A 23,309-nucleotide genomic window follows, 5' to 3' on the forward strand; every position below is an offset into this window, starting at 1 on the left:
TTACAACTATTCTTCGTAGTCTCCTTTCCTGTTTCCTCTTCTTACAGGCTTATGTAAATTTCCCTCTAAGCACTGCTTTGGCTGCATCCTACAAATTCTGATGGTGCAGTGTTTTCATTTTTATCCACACTGGGACTTTTTTGATTCATTGTGATTGGTAGCTTTTGGAGCAGTTTCAGGACCTCTGTGCCCATGGAGGCGCTAGGATAGATAGGATCAAAGCCAAATGACTGTTTGCTGCAGTCATTTTAAGGGAGTCTTTACCAAGTAGTGCTAGAAACTGTTCAAAAATTTCAATTTCATAGAATCTCAATTAGGTGCGTATCAGAATTTTTTTAAGGGGTTGGAGATGTTGGGAACATGAAGATTTTGAAAGAAGCCCTCTGGATTATTCTGACTGCCTCCCCATTCCTTGAGAATCACTAGTTTATACACGGAAGCCTGTTTCTTGATTCACTTCTAGAGTGAGAGCCCCAGGATTCTAATTTTGAGTCTCCTTGATGTTTAGCATCTTGTAGTGTGTCAGTTTCCTCAAGAGTGGGTTTATTATGCAGATCAATGTTTCTTAGGCTTGTTGGGTGTTGCAGGCTCTGTGATAGGTGTTAAGCAGCACTGAGATCATCATGCAAACAACTAATTATAAAATGCCTCAAGGAGAGATGAGGCTTGGGCCCACTCTCAATTAGAAGGAGCATGGCCTGTCTTGCTACCGCCTAGCTATTGGTTTCTTTACTCAAGAAGTCTGCCCTGATGGAGGGCAGGTTACTGGGAGTGGGTTCTTTGTTTTCCAGGTGTGGAGCCAGAGCCTTTTGAAGTCGGAGACCACCTAATTGAGGCTAGTGGGAAACTTCACCTACTGGATAAGCTGCTGGCATTCCTGTATTCCAGGTAGGTGATAGGTTCACATTTGTTGCTCTGAGCTAATGCCTGTTAAGACCTGAATAATGAGGGGCTCACTGATTTGTTGAAGCTGATTCCAGTTTTTCTTTTTTCAAGACCCTGATTCAGGTTCTACCTTCCCTGTGACTACACTCCCACCCCCTTCCACCCCATCCTACCTCTCTCCCTCCCCAATTATTCTTTCCTTTCCTGAATTCCTACGAAGATCCTAATCCAGCACTTGGCAATGCACCACCTTAATCTGCAATCTGGTTAATGGTGTATGTTAACCATATCGCTCCAGCTATATCATTTGGTTCCATAGGACAGCAACAACGTTGAACATTTCATTTATAATTGCCTGTTAGTACCTTGTATTGAATTAGCACATAATAAGGACTTAGTAAACTTTCTTTTTGTTAATCTGCGGGGTTTGATTTGAACTCAAAGGGAATTTGAGGGTCTCTTTACATGAGTTGGGCATTAGAAGACCAGGTTCATTTGGTGTTCAGTGGACCTGTGTCCAGCTTCTACTCCATCCCCCAAGGCACCAGAGGGAAGGAGGAGTCTAGGAAAAGCCCAGACTCCCAAGGATTTCAGAGTTGTCCTTTTGGGATGACTGCCCCAGATATTACCTGAACTAACCTAAAACTTCATATTCGACAAAATTGCCCAACCTTAGGAATGTACAAGTTAAATAATTGCATGTCTTACTATATTTTATTGGCTCTGATATATCTACCATGAGTGTGTTAGAGTTGGAAAAGGACCCATAAATATTTTCTGCTCAACTTTTTCATTTCATAGATTCAAAAAGGTTATGTGACTTGTTCAGGGTGACAAAGCCAGCAAATGGCAGAGATGAGATTAGAATTGAGGCCCTCAACTTCAAATTCAATGCTTTTAGTGCTTTCCCACCTATTTGGGGCTAGAGATTTAAGAGTGCTCCATAATTGTTCCTCTTACACTTGTTGAAAGCTCATATTAAATTAGTTTTCATAATGAAAATACTGTTTTGACAGTATTGTGCTTCTTTGTGCAAATTAAAAATAATGGCTGGTAACAAGAGGCTGTAAGCTTGACTTTGTTCTTAATCCACCACTTTGCCCCCTCCTTTCCTCTCTACTCTTTCTATACATCCATTTGTCATATATCATGGGAGATGAGATGTCACCTGTGCCTTGCTTCCCTAAAGTGAGACTTCTCAGACTTTTCAAGCAATATAAATAACCGTAGATAAGAGGATAGTGACTTTACACCCCCACATCGAGAATAGCTATATGTGGCTGACCACAAGGTACTCAGGGTCTCCAGTTTCCGTGGGGTTTTTGTGTTTGAATGTTTACATTTTACTCTTAACATATCTTACTTATTTTGCTGTTAAAATGAAGGCTTGTATTTCTTTCCATTGAGCAAATTGACACTCCAGAAAGAGGCACATTGGTTATTCTAGGGCTTCTTATACATACCCCAGTGCATCGACACATGCCCCTGGGAATATCTCCACTGCAGTGTGAGAACAACTGCTCTGAAGGACACAGCTATATGTGGAGGTATATTCTTAGATAAGGCATGTAGGGTGGTTTCTGAAGTCTCTGTAAATTATGTGACATTTATATTTCTACTTCAGTGTTTCATTTATTTATAAACTTGTATTATTTGGAAAGATTTGCCTGAGGGAAACTCACTTTAAATACTAGAGTTGGCAGTTTTTCCTTTTTTTTTTTTTCTTACCAGGGGCCATCGGGTTTTACTTTTCTCTCAAATGACCCAGATGTTGGATATTCTCCAAGACTATATGGATTACAGAGGTGACACCCTTGGCCACTACATTACTTAAGGCTTTTTTAGACTTAACGGTCCAGACAGGTCCATGAAGAGTAATACAGGGTGTGGGAATGTCACAAAGGAAAGCAGTACAAGGACATTATTCAGAAGCAAAAGAAGATCTAAAAGTGCGGAGAGTGCAGAGCGGGGCATGAAGGCACAGGTTGAGAGTAGGGGGAGGCATGCGGGCAGAACACCCACATTCCCATCACTTATGTGATTTAAAATTATGAGCACTGGACTGGAGCAAATGTGGAAATGTTGAATGTTTTTGAAAACGTATGATACACTGTTTAGGTGACTAGAGCTCTCAGTGTCTCCTAACATTCACCTCAACAATCGAGCACTTACTCAGGATCAGTAAAAAAGATGAATATTAAAAGAGATCCCACAAACCAGAGGAAAGGTAAGATCAGTTTTTCTATATAGATAATAGAGAATGTAGGTGAGGTTACCTGGGCACTCTATTTAATATATAATAAGATTGATGTTGGATGATGGGAAAAGACTGTAACATTGGTTGGTCTTGAGCCCAGTGGTGAAGAAGTATCAGCTCCAGACCTTACAGTTTAAAAAGTTAGTCCAGGGTGCATCTCTCAGATCCACTTGATGCCCCTTAAGTACCACAGTACACTCGGTTCAGTGGACGCTTGCAGAAATGCTGTTGGCACACTGGGCAATCCCAGATGCGCAAACGTGGCCCCAGCTTACAGCTCCACTTCCTGCCGTGGGTGTCTGGTGCCCAGCGGAAAACCCTGATGCCTCACCAAAAGGCAGACCTGCACCATCAGGCAGGCTCACTGACCTGCTCTGAGTGCTTGTCTTACTGCTTGCACAAATAGGGATCATGTCTCAGCAAAATTAGAAACTACCACACAGTGTGGACATTTGGGACTGGTTGGGAATAGTTAAAATTGAGTCTTAACTCCATAAATGCCAAAGACATCAACTGGATGTATTTGAAAACCCCAGAGGAGTATGTGAGTTATTTTATGAAATGATACATCATCCCCCTACATTTAAATTCTTCCCATGGGATTTGCTTCAAGTAGGGCCCTGGCTATATATGGATAGGGACAACATTGGCCTTTGGTTTTGGGCTGACGTAATTTTTTTTTCCTCCCAGAGAGCACTTGAAAAGGATTACAATTTCTCTGTTTTCTTCCTCTGTGTAAAGGCTACAGCTATGAGCGTGTGGATGGTTCCGTGAGAGGAGAAGAGAGACATTTGGCCATTAAGAACTTTGGACAGCAGCCCATTTTCATTTTCCTTCTGAGTACCAGGGCAGGTAGGCCACATAGGCATTGAAGAAAACAGACACACAAGGGGCGATGGAGTCCTTTTACATCCCTGCTGTCAGTACATTTTTCCTTAATTCTCTGAAAAGTGAAGTTATTACTGAGGAGTGTAGAACAAGAGGAATTGAGGTAGTTGGCACAGTTTATCAAGGTGCTGAACTTCTAGCATGATGCTTTTTTCTATCTAACCCATCCAAGCTATCATCTCATCAAAGAACAAAGGCTGAAACCTGGTGTTGTTTGGAAGGTAATTCTAATCTGCTCTGACCACTGACTTGGAAGTATCCTGAATGATTGCTGTGATTTTGTGGAAAGTTTTATTTATATTCAATGGAGGCAGTTCTCCTTCCTAACCATGAATTTGGGAAATAAAATAACTGTCTGCTACTTGCCCTTCCTCCTTAAGCACCTCTGGAATAGTGTTGTCAAAGCTTAGCAAAAATCTAGTTGTTTAAAAAATGTGATCGTATTGAAACTGCCAGCTTTTTAGAATTATTTATGACATTGTCTACATATGACTTAAATCATAAATATTGCATATAAAATTTGTAGTGCTTTACCAGTTACATAGAGCTTTCATAGATGATTAATTTGAAATCAGTTCTTGGAGGTGAAGTTACTCACATGAACTAGAGCAAGCAGACCTTAAATTAGTTTTGAACACATAAAATCTTAGTTTCATTATCTTATTTTTCATAGACTTAAATCCTGATGGAGGTGGCATGTGAATTGATGGAATACATGCAGGAACAATACATGTAGGAACATGAAGGGGATGTATGTCCTCTACACTAAAGACAGATCAATATTTTTATAAAAAGAGAGTTCAGTCTTTCTTAAAAAGTTTTATAAGTGTCTAGTACTAAAAGAGTATATAAAAGAAGTATGAGACATAATCCTTTATAAGGAGATTATTTCACCTGTGTGTGTTGTATCTAATAAAATTAATAAATAATTAATTTTAATAAAATAAATAAAATTTAATTTTATTTAATAAAATTAATAATATAAGATATAATCAGATTCATTTGGCCTCCTCACTCTCTTCCCAGGATCACAGACCACACCCTGAGTCTCAGCCATTTACTCTCGCGATCAGTCGTCTCTGGGGTAGTCTTAGGAGAAACTGGAAGAATCAGGGCAAACACATCATCAGTGTTGGGAAAACAGTTCCATTTATGCTTCAGTGATTTCGACAATCTTCATATTCAGAGAGCAACAGCATGTTTGAAGTATCTAAAATTAGAAAGAAGGACAACTCTGCTTTTTAGTTAATCTCCTTGAAGGACTCAGAGTAGCTCTTTTAGAAGTGGAAACAGTCCTGGATATCAGCTGTTTCCATACTCTGTCATATTTGCTATCATGGTCTGGCTGCAGTTTTGCAGCATTTTCATTTATTTAAATTGCCACCAGATGGCAGTGTTAGCTCATGAATATGTCCCAAACAAATATGGATATAGCTTATATATAAAAATATTACCCCTCAGTAAAGAAGAGCTGAACCTCAGACATTAATTCAATAAGAAGATAATTTTTGTGGAGCACATTTTTAAATGAAATAAGTGCCTGGGAGGTATTATAGTATAGTGGATAAAAGCATAGACTCTGGACCCAGACCATGTGGTAAGGAATCCTGGCCCTCTCATCTTCTAGCTGTGCAACCTCAGCTTAAGTCCCTTAACCTCTCTGTGCTTCTATTTGAACATCTGTAAAATGGGGATAATCATAGTAACTACTCATAGGGTTGTTGTGAGGGTTAAAGGAGTTGATACATGTAAAGTGCTTAGAACAATGCCTGGCAAGCAGTACGCATAGCATAAGTGTAGCTATCATTATTATTATTAGGTATAATTTAGCACCTCTCAGTAATCAGTTGTTATTATCTCTTTGTACTGACTTTAATTTTACATGAAGGCTTTAATTAGAATATTCCTGCCTGACTTGTCTTGGGATCCAGCTTAGATTCAGTAGTCCTTCTCAAAAGTCTATCCTTAACTCAGGCTCTTGGAACAAGCCCTTTCAGGCTTGCTTGTTTCAGCAACAAGCCCTGATGCCCCTGGCCAGAGGGAGTCTATTTTGTACTTGTTTTCACATTAATCAAAGAGAAGGCTGCAATTTACCTTCATGGTTCTCTTAATTAATTCCTGGGACCCAGTGTACCTCCTCAGCCCTTTTCCTGGAGCACTCAAAGACCAGAAAGTTGTTCCCATGAAGTGTTCTTGTCTCGCCTTTGGTTTTGTTACTTTCTCTTTTGATTAATGAGGAAACAAGTACAGAAAAGACTCATGAAAGTTTTCTCCAACGGGAGGGAGGTGGTTTCCCACTCTGCTTCGGAGTGTGATGTCATCCCCTCTTCTGAGTAACTTATATCAGGGATCTTAGTATCTAGTTGTAACTTGCAGTGTATGGAAACACTCTTGTCTTAACAGTGTCCACAGCAGACCTCTCTAATATTGAAAGCTGTTTTCTGAAAGACCATGTGGATTTTTTCCACAGACTGTTCTGATCAAGGTTTTTCAGTAGAAGGGGTTTAAAACGCCTTCACAGCACTAACTTGGTTATCGACTTCTGCCACTTATCCCTGCTCCCCTCGTTCTGTTACATTCCATAATTACGTTTTCCCAAGTCAGGCAATAGGAGGTCAGGTAGCACTTTCAACCACTGCAAAGTTCTGGAGTTGGGTGTTCGTTGGAAGGGTGAAGCCAGTTTTGACTATTTCAGTTTATTGATCTGATCCACTCTAGTCTTCTGTCTTTATTTTCTACTCCTCATGTGCTTCCACTCACATTCCTTTCTGCTTTGTTCCAGGTGGAGTTGGCATGAACTTAACGGCAGCAGATACTGTGATTTTTGTCGACAGTGATTTTAATCCTCAGAATGACTTGCAAGCCGCTGCTAGGGCTCACCGGATTGGCCAGAACAAGTGAGTGATGTAGGCATCAGCATTTTTGCACTTCCTTGGCTTGCTCATCAGTGGTTCTGGGTTGGGAAGGAGGTGAAGAATGTAGTCCTGGTGACAGTCCCAAACTGGGAGTCAAGAGACCACAAGGTTTTAGTTGTGTCTGTGCTGTTGACTCCTAGGAGTAGTATTGGGTGGGTCACATTATCAGTCCAGACTTATTTTTTGTTTTTGTTTTTGAGACGAGGTGTCTTGCTCTGTATCCTGGGCTAGAGTGCTGTGGCATCAGCCTAGCTTACAGCAACCTTAAACTCCTGGGCTCAAGTGAGCCACCTGCCTCAGCCTCCCAAGTAGCTGGGACTATGGGTGTGCACCACCACACCTAGCTAATTTTTCTATTTTTTGTAGAAATTGGGTTTTACTCTTGCTCAGGCTGGTCTCAACTCCTGGCCTCAAGCAATCCTCCTGCCTTGTCCTTCCAAAGTGCTAGGATTATAAGTGTGAGCCACTGAGCCTGGCCAGACTTACTTTTAAAGACCAAAATTAAATAGTGAAATAATTAGAAGGAACCGTTAGAAATTAACTCATCCTTCTTGAGTTAGGGTCTAACTCAGTTAAAAAATGGGGTTATGAGGCCATGGAGCTAGACTAACAAGGTAGGTGCTACTCTTTGACCTGAGGATAATTTAGTTCTACCAGAGGTGTTTTTGGCCACAGATAAGGAATCCTGGTTATGATCATGTCATCATCCTTATTAACTCCTTTGGAAAGGTTCAGAGAGAATTCGAATCCAGTTCTTTCTAAGAAATGCCCAGGTCCAAATTAAACAATATCCTTTTAATTGTACCTTAAATATGGTATTTGGCCTTGTTTCCTTTTAGGTGTATTTACCTTGCATGCTTTTGCCCAGCTTTGCAGACTCTTACAGCACACTGCTCTAATTTCACTGATGTACAGGTCTGTTAAGGTTATCCGGCTGATTGGCCGGGACACCGTGGAAGAAATAGTTTATAGGAGAGCAGCCTCCAAACTGCAGCTCACCAACGTGATCATAGAAGGGGGCCATTTTACTCTGGGAGCCCAGAAACCTTCAGCCGATACTGACCTCCAGGTATAATAATGTTGTTCTTCACTTCAGAATGTGTCAGTGCTCTCTTGGGAGGAGAATATAAATGAAAAGAACTGCAACTAACCACCCACTTTCCCCACCTACATATTTGTGCCCTGGCCTAACTCTCACTTGCCCTAGTACCTGCCGTGTGCAAGAGTGAGTATGATCCATAAAGGCAGGAGAACATGGACTAAGGAAGGATGGGCTCTAGGCCATCTAACTCGAATTCAGATCCAAGCCTCATCAGGTATTGGCTGTGTGGGGTTGAATAGACATCTTAACCTCTTTGATATACTCTCTTTACTTTTCTAAAAAGGAGCATCGCACCAGTTACTTCCAAAGGCTGTTAAGAGAATCAGTTAAAATAAAGAACTTAGCATAATCGATAACAATTCTGTACCTCCTTCTTAATTCCAGACCCTTTGATCAGTGGCTTACATTACTTACTTCATACTCAAAGGAGAGCAAATGAGACCAGGAATTCAAAGTTATGCCATAGAAAAAATGGATGAAAGGACTAGAGTTAATTTGCTTGAAGAAGGGACTATTGGATGGGAGTCAGATGCTGGCTTGGAAGAGTTGAGAGAGAGCTCTCTTTTGGAAGAGGACTTAAAGTTATTCTATAGAGGCCCTTGGGTTAAAATTAGAACCCATATTATCTTTTTTTTTTTTTTTTTTTTTTTTGAGACAGAGTCTCGCTTTGTTGCCCAGGCTAGAGTGAGTGCCGTGGCGTCAGCCTAGCTCACAGCAACCTCACACTCCTGGGCTCGAGCGATCCTTCTGCCTCAGTCTCCCGAGTAGCTGGGACTACAGGCATGTGCCACCATGCCCGGCTAATTTTTTATATACATATCAGTTGGCCAATTAATTTTTTTTTTTTTCTATTTATAGTAGAGACGGGGTCTCGCTCTTGCTTAGGCTGGTTTTGAACTCCTGACCTTGAGCAATCCGCCCGCCTCGGCCTCCCAGAGAGCTAGGATTACAGGCGTGAGCCACCGCGCCCGGCCCATATTATCTTAATAATATACCCCAGGTCCTTTGGTCCTGTCCCAGGTATGAGGGGCTGGATGCATAGAGACCAACTCCTCAGGTACTAGAAAGATCCACGCATGAAGAGAGTAATCGATGTCTGCCGAGGGCAGTGGCTGCAGGAGGGTCTGGTGTGAGAAACATTGCAAAAGGCAGTGTGAGGGGTTGGCTGCTGTTGAGAGGCAGGGCGTTAGGAGAGAGAAAATTCAAAGATGGCTGTGAGGTTTTAAGCTTGGATATGAGGAGAATAGAAATTAGGAAGTTAGGAGGCAGGGCAGAGTTTTAGAAAGATAAAGATAATTTAGGTTTTGGTCTACAAGGTTTGCCGTAAAAGTACAATATAACAAACTATTGTTAGAGGAAGACTCAGAAAAAAGAATTTCATTTGCAGAAGTTTGTAAGAGAGACTAGGCTTTCAGGGGGCTAGTTTATCAAATGAAAAATACAGTAAGTATTTAAAAGGGAAAAAATCACACAGTATTGTTAATACAAGCAGAGTTACCGAGTTTATAATTAGTCTGAGCATGGATTAAAAAGAGCAGTTTTCTCATATGGTTATCATATCCACAAAGGCCAACGCTCATCTTTACGTGTCGGCATTTTTGTTAGGAAGTCAGCGACTTATAGGGAAGGCTCAAGATTTCATTTGTGCCGGGTGCGGTGGCTCACGCCTGTAATCCTAGCCCTGTGGAGGCTGAGGCGGGCGGATTGCTGAAGGTCAGAAGTTCAAAACCAGCCTGAGTGAGACTCCGTCTCTACTATAAAAAAAAATAGAAAGACATTAATTGGCCAACTACAATATATATAGAAAAAATTAGCCGGGCATGGTGGTGCATACCTGTAGTCCCAGCTACTTGGGAGGCTGAGGCAGGAGGATTGCTTGAGCCCAGGAGTTTGAGGTTGCTGTGAGCTAGGCTGACACCATGGCACTCACTCTAGCCTGGGCAACAAAGTGAGACTCTGTCTCAAAAAAAAAAATTAAAAAAAAATTTTCATTTGTGTGGGACTAGAACTAGAAAGAATAATGCTGGGTTTTGTTTGGTTTTTGTTTATCTTAGGGTCTTAGGTGGGTAGGTGTGGTTTCTTTTATTTTTCTGTTTTTTTATTTTGTTTCTGACTCTGATGCATGTGCCTAACCATAATGGTGGTAGGGCAGGCTGTCCGTTTTGAGGCAATTACCAATGTAAGATAAAAGCTTGAGAAGAGAGGTAGGAGTATACTGTAGTTACTCTTAAATACAGTTCTCATGGAATAGTTCCCCTTAGAGCCTTGAGAGAGACAAGTTCACCCTTGGGTGTGGTGAAGGGGTAAATGACAGAGCCTCGGAAAGCCCACATTCTGGGTGTCAGAGGAGGAAGAGTTGTCAGTAAGGTGCTTGAACTCTCTTCCAGTGGAGGGAGCTCACTTGGGGTTATCCCTGTGCGTGGGATGCTGGGCACATCACTGTGAATCATGTAGACATACCTCTGTGCCATGGGGCCAAGCACTAGTGGGAACATGGACTCCTGGCTGTTTGAGGGGCTCTGTCGGACTTCTCGCCCAGCTCATGGTTGTTGGAAAGTTACGTTCTGTTCTGGCTCTGATGTCTGATTTCTCTCTTCCCTATCCAGACTATGAGTTATTGTGGTTGCCAAAAGCAAAGGTAATAACCCAGTGCCTTTGTCTCAAAGCAGGGGACTTTTTTAAATGCCAAAAAAATCAATAGGAAAAAATGTGGTTCTGGTTTGGTAAATCTAATCAGTAGAGAGTTCCAAATCATGCAAGAGGGAAGCAGGTTTATTTTCATGCACACAGGGAGAACACAGTAGAAACACAGAAAGGCAGATATAGATATAGTGAACAGTTATTAAATGCTTACTGTGTGCTAAGTATTGTGTTAGGTGCTCTTTTCTGGTTTTCAGTGAAGAAGAACAACAACATAATGAGATATAGGTACTATCTTTATTCCCATCTTAAGTAATTTGCTCAAGGTCATTCAGATTTAGGACTCTAAGCATTCTCTAACTTCCAAGCACATGCTGTTAATTACTATAAAATATTGCTCCTCATAAAAACGCATGTCATTCCTTAATGATTGAGACACATAACAAGTGAGCAATAACTAGGGAAAGCCAGGAGGCAAGCCTAAATACACAGGGATTGAGGGGAGGGTCCCAGTATGGACTAATTCTCATCATAAATAGTTGGCTTTCTTCTATTTTTGGTACCAGCTGCCAAAGCCAGTTATCTTGGTTATGTATACCAAGGTTAACTATAAATGTATACAGGTGTGTTCATGCACAGGTGGGCCAGCTAACTTTTTTCCAAGCTATCACAGAATACCTGAAGATTTCTAAGCTACTCACAAAATAGATGATCTAGAGATAATTCACCCACTCTCAAAGGGGAAGGTGTGAACAGGGGCTCAAGGTGTGACTCCAACTTGGTTCAGGATCTTGGAGTTAGGGCTCAGGTAGGTACAAAGTTGGAAATAGCAAGTGAAATCCAGGAAAAATCATCTAAGCTTTCTGGGTGGTTCCTGCAGCCATAGGGAATAGGCCAAGGGTACCCTGGAAGGAATAATGGGAGAGAAGCAGGATAATGCAGTGCCAGAGGCACATTCAGGAAGAGTCAGATTGGGAAATGGCCTTCATTTGGGCCTCATGATCAGGAGTGGTTGCTGGTCTTCACCAGGGTGGTTTCCATAGAGCACTGAGATAGGAAAATAAATTGCCAAAGGAAAGCAGTCAGTTTATGGTAGATGTGAAGTACCCAGTGTAGCCTTCTCTTTCTAAGATGTTGGCAGTGGAGACACAGGAAAATAGCTAACAGGGCCTCTGACTTGTCATGTTGTTGCTGGGAATGCCTGTGAAAAAGAGTCAGTGAGACGTGCTATAGAAAATGCAGAAAATTAAGGTTATTCTTAAAAAAAAATGGAGGTGTATAGAATTTTTTGTTGTTGTTATGGAGAGTTATCAAAGTCAACAGCTCTGATCATCATTTATCACCTGTTTACCCATCATCCAACTGGTAAACAGCCCTGGTTGGTATCATCTGTGATGGGAAGAGAAGAAAGCCTGCCTGTCCATCAGGGAAGGAATGTGCCTGGTGGTGTTAGGCCACTTAGCAAATCTCCAATATCCTGATGTTTGTTTTCATGAGAACTAACCGGACTTTTTTTGTTTTCTGCTTTCAAGTTGAGTGAGATACTCAAATTTGGTTTGGATAAACTACTGTCCTCTGAGGGGAGCACCATGGATGAAATAGACCTGGAGTCCATCCTGGGGGAAACGAAAGATGGCCAGTGGATCTCGGATGCCTTGCCTGCTGCAGAAGGAGGGAGCAGAGAGCAGGAGGAAGGAAGTGAGTTGGGAGTTAGAGCAGAGCAAATGGCACAGCCACCCCAAGCTGGAACACGGGTGAGCTGAGCCCATGGAAAGGCCTGGATACTGCTCTTCCTGGGACATCTTTTTCCCACCCAGTCCTGTTGTCATCTTTGGCCCACTGATTAAGACTTGCTGGGTCCAAGAACTCTTCCCAGCCTAACTGGAAATGTGTCTGGCTATTTACTTGGAGCTGAACTTTGAACCAGAATCATATTAATGATTGTGATAGCATCAATCTCAAGGATTTGAATTTGTACCTTTCCTCCCTTGGTTATAAGTATCTTCTCCTTTGTTTATTAGTAAAGCCTACTGTCCTAAGTATGGTGCTCTGCACACAGTGATTCCTCTTCTCAGCAAGGAATGATTTGTTTTTTAAATTACAGCTAACATTGAGAATTTACTGTGTGCTCATCAACAGTGTGGACTGTGTCGTGTGCCTAGTTATTTATTTATTTTTTCTGAATGTGATCAACGTTTGTCTTTTTTGTTCCTTTCTATTCTGAGTATTTCAACTTATGTTGAAACGACTTTATTTTCCTGAACCAGCTGTAGCAGAGATTCCATATGGACTGGGGTGAGAGGTTTAGGAATCTTAATAGGCTTATTAATTCCAAGAGTACCTCCTTTCATTGATACAGAAAAGGCAGTTTCTTTGCTAAATAGTGCCTTCTTTTTTTTGGTGGGGAATGGGGTTGGCATGATTTCTGGTTTTGTGATTCTCTTTTGTTTCTGTAGGAATGTGAATTGCCATCACTTGCTTCCTTCCCTTTGCCACAGAGCTGTCAAGGGATGTGTCCCCCTTCTGAGTTGTCTGTCCCCCAAGAGCAGTGCCCTCCCGATTTCCTGGCTGCATGTGTTTCCAAGTCCCCTCCTTTCACTTCCCGAGTAGCCTCTGCTCTGATCCACCAAGTCTAAGACCTGTCTTCGTTGTTTCCCCCTTTGAGGCGTGAGCCTCTTTTGGGGGGTACATTTGATCTGTCTGGCACTGCTAGAGCCCTGCTGCCCTTCGTGCTTTCTGCACAATTTCTGCCGGACTCTAGTGTGAGCTTTGGAGCTGCCTTAGCTGGTTTGGGATGTTCGTCTCTCTACTCATGTGCAAATTGAAGTGTATAGTATTTTCTGACTCCTAATTTTGTAGTAGGCCTGGATTTGGGGTGGTTTTGTAATGCTTGTTGGTCTTACGTCTCAAGAATACAATATATCATTAACTATAGTCAACCATGGTTCCTCTTATTTTTAAACTTCTTTTGGGATCTCTTGTTCTTGTTGGTAGTTTTCCTGAACGGTCTGGTGTTCCCTGGCTGTCTGAGCACACATGCCAGGGAAGTGCCACAAAGCTGATGGCAACTCTGGCACATGCAGGTGCATGGGCTCTCAGGCCTTACGCCAGCGTTACTGGCTGGGAGCCAGCTTTCACATCAAGGGAGCCTCCACTGATGTCTGTAGAAGTTGAAGTTTTTTTTTTACTGGGCAACTCACTTTCTCCAGAGACAGATCCTCTAATGTTTTCCTTTGAAGAAGTGTGGATGGAGTTAACCTGGTTGCTCAAATTGAAAATACAGTGTGAGTCAAGGGCTCATGGCCTGCCAGTTATTTGGTGTGCAGGTCTTCTCTCAGTCCCCCCCACCTTGCCATACCCTGTACTTGTAAATCTAAGGCTCTTGGAGGATTGAGAGGGTCTCTGGTCTCATAATTACCCTCATGTCTGGACACCTTTGTTTTGCTTCCATGGCTCTTCTTGGCCTGTTACTATCCCTGCAGCCACTTCCCATTTTTCAAAGTGTTACTGAACTTCTCATGCACCATTTTCTCATATATCTTTTCTTAAATTCCCTTACTGTCATTTAGTGGTTCCAGGTGAGAGAAGAAATAGATGCTCATGGTCATTTTTAAGTTATGTATTGATTATATTAAATATCAAAGCTTATATCCAGTTCTGCACGTACTTAGATTAATTTTCCTAACATTTACTTATTTTCCTAATGTTTACTAGAACAAAATAAAATTGCACCTGTTTTCCAGAAAGGTATTTAATATATTTCTCAGTCAATCCAACTACTAAAAAAAATATCATACTTTTTCAGACAGTCCAAGTGCCAGAAAAAAATCCCCCAGTTGTATTAAAATTTGGAATTTTCTCTTTGGTTAATGGGTATAGGTTTGCTCTATGGTAGATGGTTCCTCTTGATAGAACAGAGTTGAGAGTCTAGGCCTATGGTCTCCAACCTCCTCTCGGCTGTAGAGTGAAGATGGGGAGCATGATTAAAAATAATATGAAAGACTAGTAATTAAAGCAGCCCATCAAAATTAAATAAAAAAACAGTATTGGTTTATCTTGAATGCCAGGATTTTTTAAAACGTATGTTTGGAAATTGAAAATTGCATGCAGTATGAAGCTACATGTGTTGATCATATTTGACACTTCTCAGCACTTTATTTTTTTCCACTTGTTGATAGAGTGCCTCATTCAAAGCCCCCTGCTGATTTAATTAGCAAATGCCAATTAGAATTACAGCTGGTTAGATTTGGCTACAAGTGTGAAGCAATTGATCTCTTGAGAATGAAAATGTTTTGCTTTCATAGTCTCTAGGGAAAACATACTTATAGCTGATTTCATAATGCTGTGAAAATACATTATTTAGTAACATGTACTATTAAATATGCTTCACTTCATTATCTTACCTATCTGGTTGCTAGTCTTATCTGGTCATGACTTCTGTTTATCATTTGATTCATGATCATGGCAGATCACCCAATCTCATAGAGCCTTTGTGTGCTCATCTATAAAATCGTGCTACTTTCTACTTGACTATTTTACACAGTTGCAAAAATGAAATGTGATAACCGATGTGAAAATGCTCTCTCTGATAGTATAAAGTGGTATTCAGGATTACACTATTGTCCTTATTGTTGTTACTATAATTATTTGCTAGCCTGATATCTCTCCACCAAGAATACTCTTAGGTATTCTATAGATACACTAATATACTTGAAAGAGCACCCTGGCCTTAGAGTCAGAAAATTCTGCCTTTATTTATTACCAGTGAGAATTGGGATGTCCCTTAATACTTGTCTGAACCTTGGTTTCCCCTTCCCTAAGTGGGGCTAGTTATACCAGGATTGTCGTGAGGATCATGAATATGCTTCATGAGAACTGTAAAGGATGTTGTAAATCCCAGGGATTATTTTTGTGGTTCTTCATTTTGTCATAGATTTGCAACTTAAGAGTTGAGTCTTCAAAGTGTGTTTGGAATAAAAAATTACAGATTTTATTAGGTGATCTTAATGTCCTTGGGATTTGTGTTGAGGAAAAGTTGGGACTAAATGAACAATGAACAATCCAAGATAGCAGGGTGGAGGGACCTAGCTGAGACTCACAGAGCTTCTAGGGATAGACCAGAAGGGTTTCAAGCCATGCTCTCTACTTTGTAAATACATGGGACCTCCATGTAGAACCTAAACACTTCAGTGTCAGTGGGAGGGGAAGTGAAATGCCTTCATCACAAGCTGGTGTTAGCCCATTTGGAATGCAGGCAGTTCTCTTCACCTTAGTTGGTGCTTTGAATAGCATTAATCCATTTTTTTAGTATCTGAATTTCTTTGTGTTTTATGTTTCTAGAAAACCACATGTATTTATTTGAAGGTAAAGATTATTCTAAAGAACCTAGTAAGGAAGACAGAAAATCATTTGAACAACTGGTGAATCTTCAGAAAACCCTTTTGGAGAAAACTAGTCAAGAGGGCCGGTCACTCCGAAAGAAAGGCAGTGTAAGAACTATTAATTTCTGTAAAATAATAAATTCTTACCAACTATCATCCTAAGAAAACAAAAAATCATGCTGGAACCATTTGTCTCTCTTAGGATGATTTGGTAAAAAAATAAATATGTGTTTGTTGAAATGTTAGTATAGTTAAAACGTATAAAAACGGTGTAAAAAGTTGGCATAAAAAACATTAACAAGGAGAGTATATTGTATGATTTAATGCAGGTGAAAGCAGCCCTGTCCATCTAAGCCACCCCTAAAGGGATCGTTGTGTTATACCAAATACCATAATACCATGTCCTGCTGTTGATGATTGTGACTGTGTGTCATTAAGAGAGGACGGCAGTCATAAACTGTGTAATGTTCAGTGTTTGGCACTTAATATGTGCTAATTAAATAATAGTTATTAAGATAGTCATGATGTTGAAATATTCTGTTTTAAAAAGGTTTATACAATACCTTGCAGAAAGATTTCCATTAAAAATGGTTAAAGTTAAAATGGCATCCTGCAGGGTATGCTTTCAAGGCAAGGATAAAAAGGTGCTTTTCTGTGAAGTACCTTATTCCTAATGAAATGAATCAGAATGATTGTACCAACCATGTCGACCGTGCTTTGGTTGAGGTTTGAGCGCGCTATCCTGGTCACCGTGCCTGTGAGATGTGTGATGTGAACAGTAAATGGACGTGTCTTGCCACCAGCTCCCAGCACACATGGCGTGGAATATTCAGCACGTTGCTTCTGTACTGAGTGCGCTTTAGGGGTGTTGAAACTTGAGGAGGAACGGGAGCTCCTGCCCTTCCCGGTGATGGATCTTGTTCTTCCTGCAGGTTCTTATCCCAGGCCTAGGGGAGGGGTCTACTAAAAGGAAGCGGATTCTGAGCCCAGAAGAGCTGGAGGACAGACGCAAGAAAAGACAAGAAGCGGCAGCGAAGAGAAAGAGACTACTAGAGGAGAAGAAGAGGGAAAAGGAAGAAGCCGAACATAAGAAAAAGTACGTCTGTATCATAGACCAAGCTTAAGGTCACAGTTGGTAAAGGAGTCTCTGTTACATAGTGAGACCACAGTTGAATGTCACTTTCAAAATGCAGAAAACTTTTATAAGGCTGATTGTTCCTAGTGCTAACAGAATACTTTTTTTAAAGATTAAACTTTAATCTTAATATTTACTCAATGTAAGTGAAAAGCCCCTTAAGGCAGAGAAGATGCATTCTGTGAAACCAGAAAAGTTTAAGCTTTTTTGTAGCTGACAAAGAGTAGTTTCATTGAATGATCCCTTTCAGTCATGTTCTTAAAAACTGGGAGCCTTCGGTGGATGCTCATTATTGTATCGTAGTCAGGAGGCAGTTAGGCTAATCAGTGAGACTTGTTCATTTATAAATAAGCAGAAAACTTCAATCAGGGTGAGTTTCTAATTAATTGCACTTCCACTTGGCAGTTATTGTTTGTGAACAGCAGTACAAAATGTGCTCTGAGGGAGATTGTGATAGGCCGGGTTCATTTCCTTTTCTCCCTGGCCTGCTGCAGGATGGCCTGGTGGGAGGCCAACAATTACCGGTCCTTCGGCCTGCCCTCCGAGGACAGCGAGTCAGAGGACCTTGAGGATGGGGAAGATGAGAGCCCTGCCGAGCTGGATTACGGAGATCCAGACTCGACCTCCATCAAGTACGTCAGTGGTGACGTCACCCACCCTCAGACAGGGGCCGAGGACGCTGTCATCGTGCACTGCGTAGGTACGAGAAGTGGGGGTGGGTGCCTCAGTCTCACGGTGCCAAGAATGGGGGAGGATGAGGCAGAACCCTGACCGAGGGCATGACGGCCTCAGTGCGGTGGTCCAAAAAGCGTGAAGTTTAGAATCAGGAGACATGAATTTGACTCTTGGCGCCAGAGTCAAATCCATTTTGCCTGGTCAAGTTACCCAGACTCCCTGAGCTTCAAGCTCCTTACCTGTATAAATGGGATAATACCTGTCTTACCTCTGTACAAGGCTTTTTTTTTAAGTTAGTGAAATGAGGCAACATTTATAAGACAAACGAATACCTTGAGAAAAAGCCAAACTTCAGGCTTGTTCCCCCTTGTGACCTTGCACTTTTTATTTCCCCAAATAGCCACATTCAAATGTCTGCTTCTCAGAGAGGTCTTCTCTGATCACCTCATATGAAACAGACCCCATCCCTACCTCTGTTACTCTCTTTCTCTCATTTTCCTTTATTATGCCTGCCCCACCTGCCATATTATGTACATACTCGTTTATTCGACTGCTCATCGCATTAGGAAATGAGCTTCATGGAAGCAGGGGGTTTTTTGGTCCCCTGTGATGCCTCTGGTGCCTAAAACAAGGCCTGACGTGTAATGCAGCTGACAGATGTTTAGTGTGAATGAGTGAATGACCGTAAAGACGAGGTACTAACCAGCAGTGACAGTTCCAGCTTGAGTAAGTCCTTTCACCTTTCCTCTTCCTCACCTGCAAAATGGGGATTCTGTGCTGGTGCGTTGGCCATGCTTCAGCTCACCCTGCGTTACGGTCCCCCTCCTCTCCATCCTTCCTGTCATCTCCCAGGAATCACAGATGTACCACAGAGATTCTGCTCATTCAGAACACTAATTTTTGAGGTGCTTTCCTGTTATAATGGTCAGGTTTATCTTCCAGAAAACCTAGTAAACACATTTGGGAAGTCCAACCTGTGGCATTCCCAGGAGATCAGATTGTTTTCTTCCTTCCCTTTGAAAAATCATTCTTCCACAAGCCGATTACATGTGCCTTTGTTTTTCTAAATTGTGGATTGGACTTTACCTCCTATATTTGAAAATTTTCTCTTTCTTCCATCAGATGATTCTGGCCGCTGGGGCAGAGGTGGTTTATTCACAGCTCTGGAAACACGATCAGCTGAGCCAAGAAAAATATATGAGCTGGCTGGGAAAATGAAAGGTAAGCAGCAAAGTAGAGGGAAGGGTTAGGCATGGAACGAGACAGGAGAGGACACTTAAGACAGTGTCGTGGGGCTGACAAAGCACTAGATAAGGAGTCAGAAGAACTGGTGCAGAGAATGGCGAGAGGGTCTCTGATGGTCTCACTCTTTTTGGTATTGCCACAGCACCGACTGTTCCCAGTCTGTGGGTATTGAGGGATCCAGGCAGGCACCCAGATCATGTGTTTGGAGGGTGGTACGTGGGCCAGGCAGGCAGCATAGAGGGTTAAGGCAGAGGAATAGAGGAGAGTTTTAGATTTCAAAAGGAGCCTTAGGCAACATCATAGAAAACTATATGTGGCTTGTCCAGGGAGATGCCATTCTAAGCATGACCTTACCCAGTGGGTAATGGCTAGTTATTTGGCAGATTTGATCAAAAGAATGTCATAGCACAACCAGTATTTTAGAATGACTTAAAAGATTGGAGGGTGCAGGGTATCCATCATTTTTCTTTGAACAAAAAGTTCAAATTGATGTCAACCTAAATAACAGATGGAGAGGCTCTCAAAGAAAATGATTTTTTCAGGAATGGGCATTGAAATGGCAATGCTTGTGCTGTAGTAAACTATGTATGTATTCAGGGAGGTAAAGGAAGACGAAGGTTTTTTTTTGTTTTGTTTTGTTTTTTTGAGACAGAGTCTCGCTTTATTGCCCAGGCTAGAGTGAGTGCCGTGGCGTCAGCCTAGCTCACAGCAACCACAAACTCCTGGGCTCAAGCAATCCTACTGCCTCAGTCTCCCGAGTAGCTGTGACTACAGGCATGCACCACCATGCCCGGCTAATTTTTTCTCTATATATTAGTTGGCCAATTAATTTCTTTCTATTTATAGTAGAGACAGGGTCTTGCTCTTGCTCAGGCTGGTTTCGAACTCCTGACTTGGAGCAATCTGCCCACCTGGGCCTCCCAGAGTGTTAAGACTACAGGCATGAGCCACTGCGCCCGGCCTGAAGACGAAGGTTTTTAGAAGAAAAATGAGGAGGATTACATAATTTTCAAGATAATTCTTGGCTACAAGGATCAGTAACAAGGGTGGTGCCAATCAGAGGTTAGACAGGCGATTGCTGGCACATGTCCTCATTCTCAGGCATTTGTGCATGGGAACTCGCTCTTCCTGGCCTTCCCCAGCTCTATTTGCCATGTTTTTTTTTTTTTTAACACAAGTGATTCTATTATGATTCTGACAACTTTCATGCTGGGTTATGTAAAGCCATAGAATTAGCATATTTGCATAAACTATCTGTGTTATTTGATTTGGATGGGGTAGGAAGATACACAAAGAGATATAGAGTAGAATGCTTGTCTTAAATCATTCAAATAAACATTGCAGACTCCCAGAGTATTTTCAAGCTCAGTGCTCCTTCCCCCAGATACCTCTGTAACATTGAGGATCACTGAATTAGATGATGATGAAAGTTTGGGAGTGAATCTGGCTGAGTTGTTTGAGGCCAGGAGAGTAAGAAAAGATATGAAGGATTCTGAAGGAAGGTGGGGTTTGAAACCTAATTGGATTTGGAAAAGGGAAGGAATGAAGAGAACTTAGTATAGTCTTTCAGTAGTCTCAGTCCTTAGTGAACTTAATGTTCTTTCTGTTGCTTTTTGAAATTTTACCTCAGACTTGAGTTTAGGAGGTGTCCTTTTATTTCCTATTGATGATAAAGAGTCAAGAAAACAAGGACAAGATTTGGTAAGTTAAAACAAAAAAACCCACATCTCTTACCAGAACTAAAATTCAGCTCATATCAATCTCTCTTAAGCCTTTCCTACCCACACTGGCCTTCTAGTAGTGTACACATTTGCTAGGGCCGCCCCAACATAGTACCACAGATTGGGCAGCTTAAACAGAAACTTACTTCCTCACAGTTCTGGAGGCTGGAAGTCCAAGATCGAGGTGTCAGTAGGTTTGGTTTCTCCTGAGGCCTCTCCCCTTGGCTTGCAGATGGCCGTCTTCTTGCTGTGCATGTGCCTGCCTGGTGTCTGTGCCTCCAGGTTTCCTCTTCTTATAAGGACATCAGATTGGATTAGGCCCCACCCTAAAAGTCTCTTTTTAACTTCATCATCTCTTTAATGACCCTGTCTCCAAACAGTCACATTCTGAGATACTGGGGTTAGGGCTTTAGCACATGAATTTTGGGGGACACAGTTCAGTTGCTGACAAACAGGTTGGGCACACCCTCCCCTGGCCATCCATTAGTCCCTGCAGCTCTGTCCTTGGCCGCCTTCCTCCACTGGCCTAAAGAGCAGCCCCTCCTGAGTATGGGACTCCTGTTCATCTTTACCTCCTCAGTGCCCCACATATCCTCACAGGAGATGCTTCATAAACGTTTACTGAATCAGTAAGAAAACAGGACTCAAAACTCTGAAGGTTTTGTCACTTATTACATGAAAATTTCTATGAAAGAGCATGTTTTCTAGTGAGCTGTAAGCAAAGGAGAGGAACCAGTCTATGTTTCTTATGCCCCCGTCAAAATCCTTTTGTATCTGAGGTATCTCCACTTGCCTGTTGTTTGAAATACCTGTGTTGAGTTTTCTTTGCCACACTTACGCAGCTTTTTCTGAGGCCCAGATTTATATTCAGATTTAGAGCCAAATCTGACTGACTTAGAAAAGAAATTTAGAAACTAGGCTGAAAGAGAGGTTTCTTCTCTTGAGGTTGGTGGTCTATGTGGCTAATAACAAAGTGGTTTTTGTTTGTTTAGTCATTGCTTCAGTAGTTTCTAGAATGCTAAAAAAGGAGAATGACAGTATATGTGCATCAGAAAATTAGAGTCCAATGACCCTAGAAAATTGTCTACAGTGAGTAGAGCACCACGTCTGTAGTCCCAGAAGCTCCCTGGACACTCTCTGGCTCTACTCCACTTAGGTTAGCGTGAGACAGGAGAAGCCAGGCATTTTGTCCTCCCAGGAATTGTTTGAGCAGAGGTGGAATGACTCCTCCTGGGCATTGTGGAGCTGACCCGAGCATCAGTTAAAGGCCTGGAATACAAGAACCTCAAATTCTTTCTGTGCCTATGATTCTGAAAAATTCCTTCTTTACCCTTGAGAGCATTTACAAAGCAAATGTCTTAGACTCTGATTTTAACATATCCTAAAAAAAGGAAGAAAAGCCTCTATAAATTTACCACAAAATAAGAGAAATTTGATGGGGCAGACGTCTACATTTAGTAGGGCATTGCTGTTCAGGCAGCACATCCAAAAGGATGGAGCCGAAGCCCAAGAGACCCATAAAGGGCTGGGTCCCCTCCACAGACAGGTCACTCAGTTGCCAGTGTGGTGTCTCCTGTCATGTGAGTCATTTAATGGCTGTTCTTCCTAGTTGGCCTTGATTGTGGCTCAGCACCGTGATCGCTCCAATGTCCTGTCTGGCATTAAGATGGCAGCCCTAGAAGAGGGCCTGAAGAAGATATTTTTAGCAGCAAAGAAAAAGAAAGGTAAGCTCTTTCATCTGTGCTCAGGAGTAGATACATTTTTGTTTCTAGGCACCTGGTATGACTTGCAGGGAGGTGAGAAATGTCAAGGCCCCATTCAATATGCATGGTACAGGCAAACCACAGGAGTGATCGCCACATCATCGTGTATTCATATAGCTTTTTTCCCTTTCCAAACACTCCTTATCCATTATCTACGTGGACCTTTTCCATCCACTTGGTGTTTTATCATGTTTTACAGGTGAGGAAGCTCCACAGTAACAGTTCTTTGCCAAAAACAGTTAAATTTTGTTTCCAAACCTGGTGTGTCCAGGTTTGAATTGAATGGCTTGCAGAGAATCTCTGCTTATCTAGACTCCACCAATCATATTCTATGTCCATTGGACCTACTTATTTCCAGAGCCTGTGGGTCCTTGTGCTCAAGAGAATAATTTAATTTTTCGTTATTACAGTCCCTCCCTAGAATATTTCTGACATTGTAATTGTATGCTTTGAGTGGGACAGTCAGTTATTTTCTCCTGTGTATATTTTATACTCAGTTTTTGATGAGTAAAGACATCATGATCTATTCTTTTTAATAGCAAGTGTTCATCTTCCACGCATCGGACACTCTACAAAAGGTTTTAACTGGTATGGTACTGAGCGACTTATTCGGAAACATTTGGCTGCAAGAGGCATCCCAACTTACATGTATCCTTTTGTGGTCTTAATAATGTGTTCTCCCAACTCCAGAGGGAAAATGTG

General features: G+C 41.8%; 1 protein-coding gene across 2 annotated transcripts in view; it reads left to right on the forward strand.

The window, feature by feature from the left end:
• The window catches only part of CHD1L (chromodomain helicase DNA binding protein 1 like), a 47,634-nt gene that overhangs the window by 21,397 nt on the left and 2,928 nt on the right, over positions 1–23,309 (forward strand). For both annotated transcript variants that reach the window (XM_076000044.1, XM_076000045.1), the window contains 13 exons: positions 792–888; positions 2,617–2,690; positions 3,884–3,994; positions 6,813–6,927; positions 7,861–8,014; positions 12,220–12,385; positions 16,028–16,176; positions 17,001–17,164; positions 17,698–17,903; positions 19,001–19,099; positions 20,754–20,824; positions 22,454–22,568; positions 23,147–23,255. In XM_076000044.1, coding sequence (XP_075856159.1) covers positions 792–888; positions 2,617–2,690; positions 3,884–3,994; positions 6,813–6,927; positions 7,861–8,014; positions 12,220–12,385; positions 16,028–16,176; positions 17,001–17,164; positions 17,698–17,903; positions 19,001–19,099; positions 20,754–20,824; positions 22,454–22,568; positions 23,147–23,255 — 1,630 coding nt within the window. The remainder of the gene's footprint in view (positions 1–791; positions 889–2,616; positions 2,691–3,883; positions 3,995–6,812; positions 6,928–7,860; positions 8,015–12,219; positions 12,386–16,027; positions 16,177–17,000; positions 17,165–17,697; positions 17,904–19,000; positions 19,100–20,753; positions 20,825–22,453; positions 22,569–23,146; positions 23,256–23,309) is intronic.

This window comes from Microcebus murinus, chromosome 2 (genome assembly GCF_040939455.1).
Source record: "Microcebus murinus isolate Inina chromosome 2, M.murinus_Inina_mat1.0, whole genome shotgun sequence".
NCBI classification, from domain to species: domain Eukaryota; kingdom Metazoa; phylum Chordata; class Mammalia; order Primates; family Cheirogaleidae; genus Microcebus; species Microcebus murinus.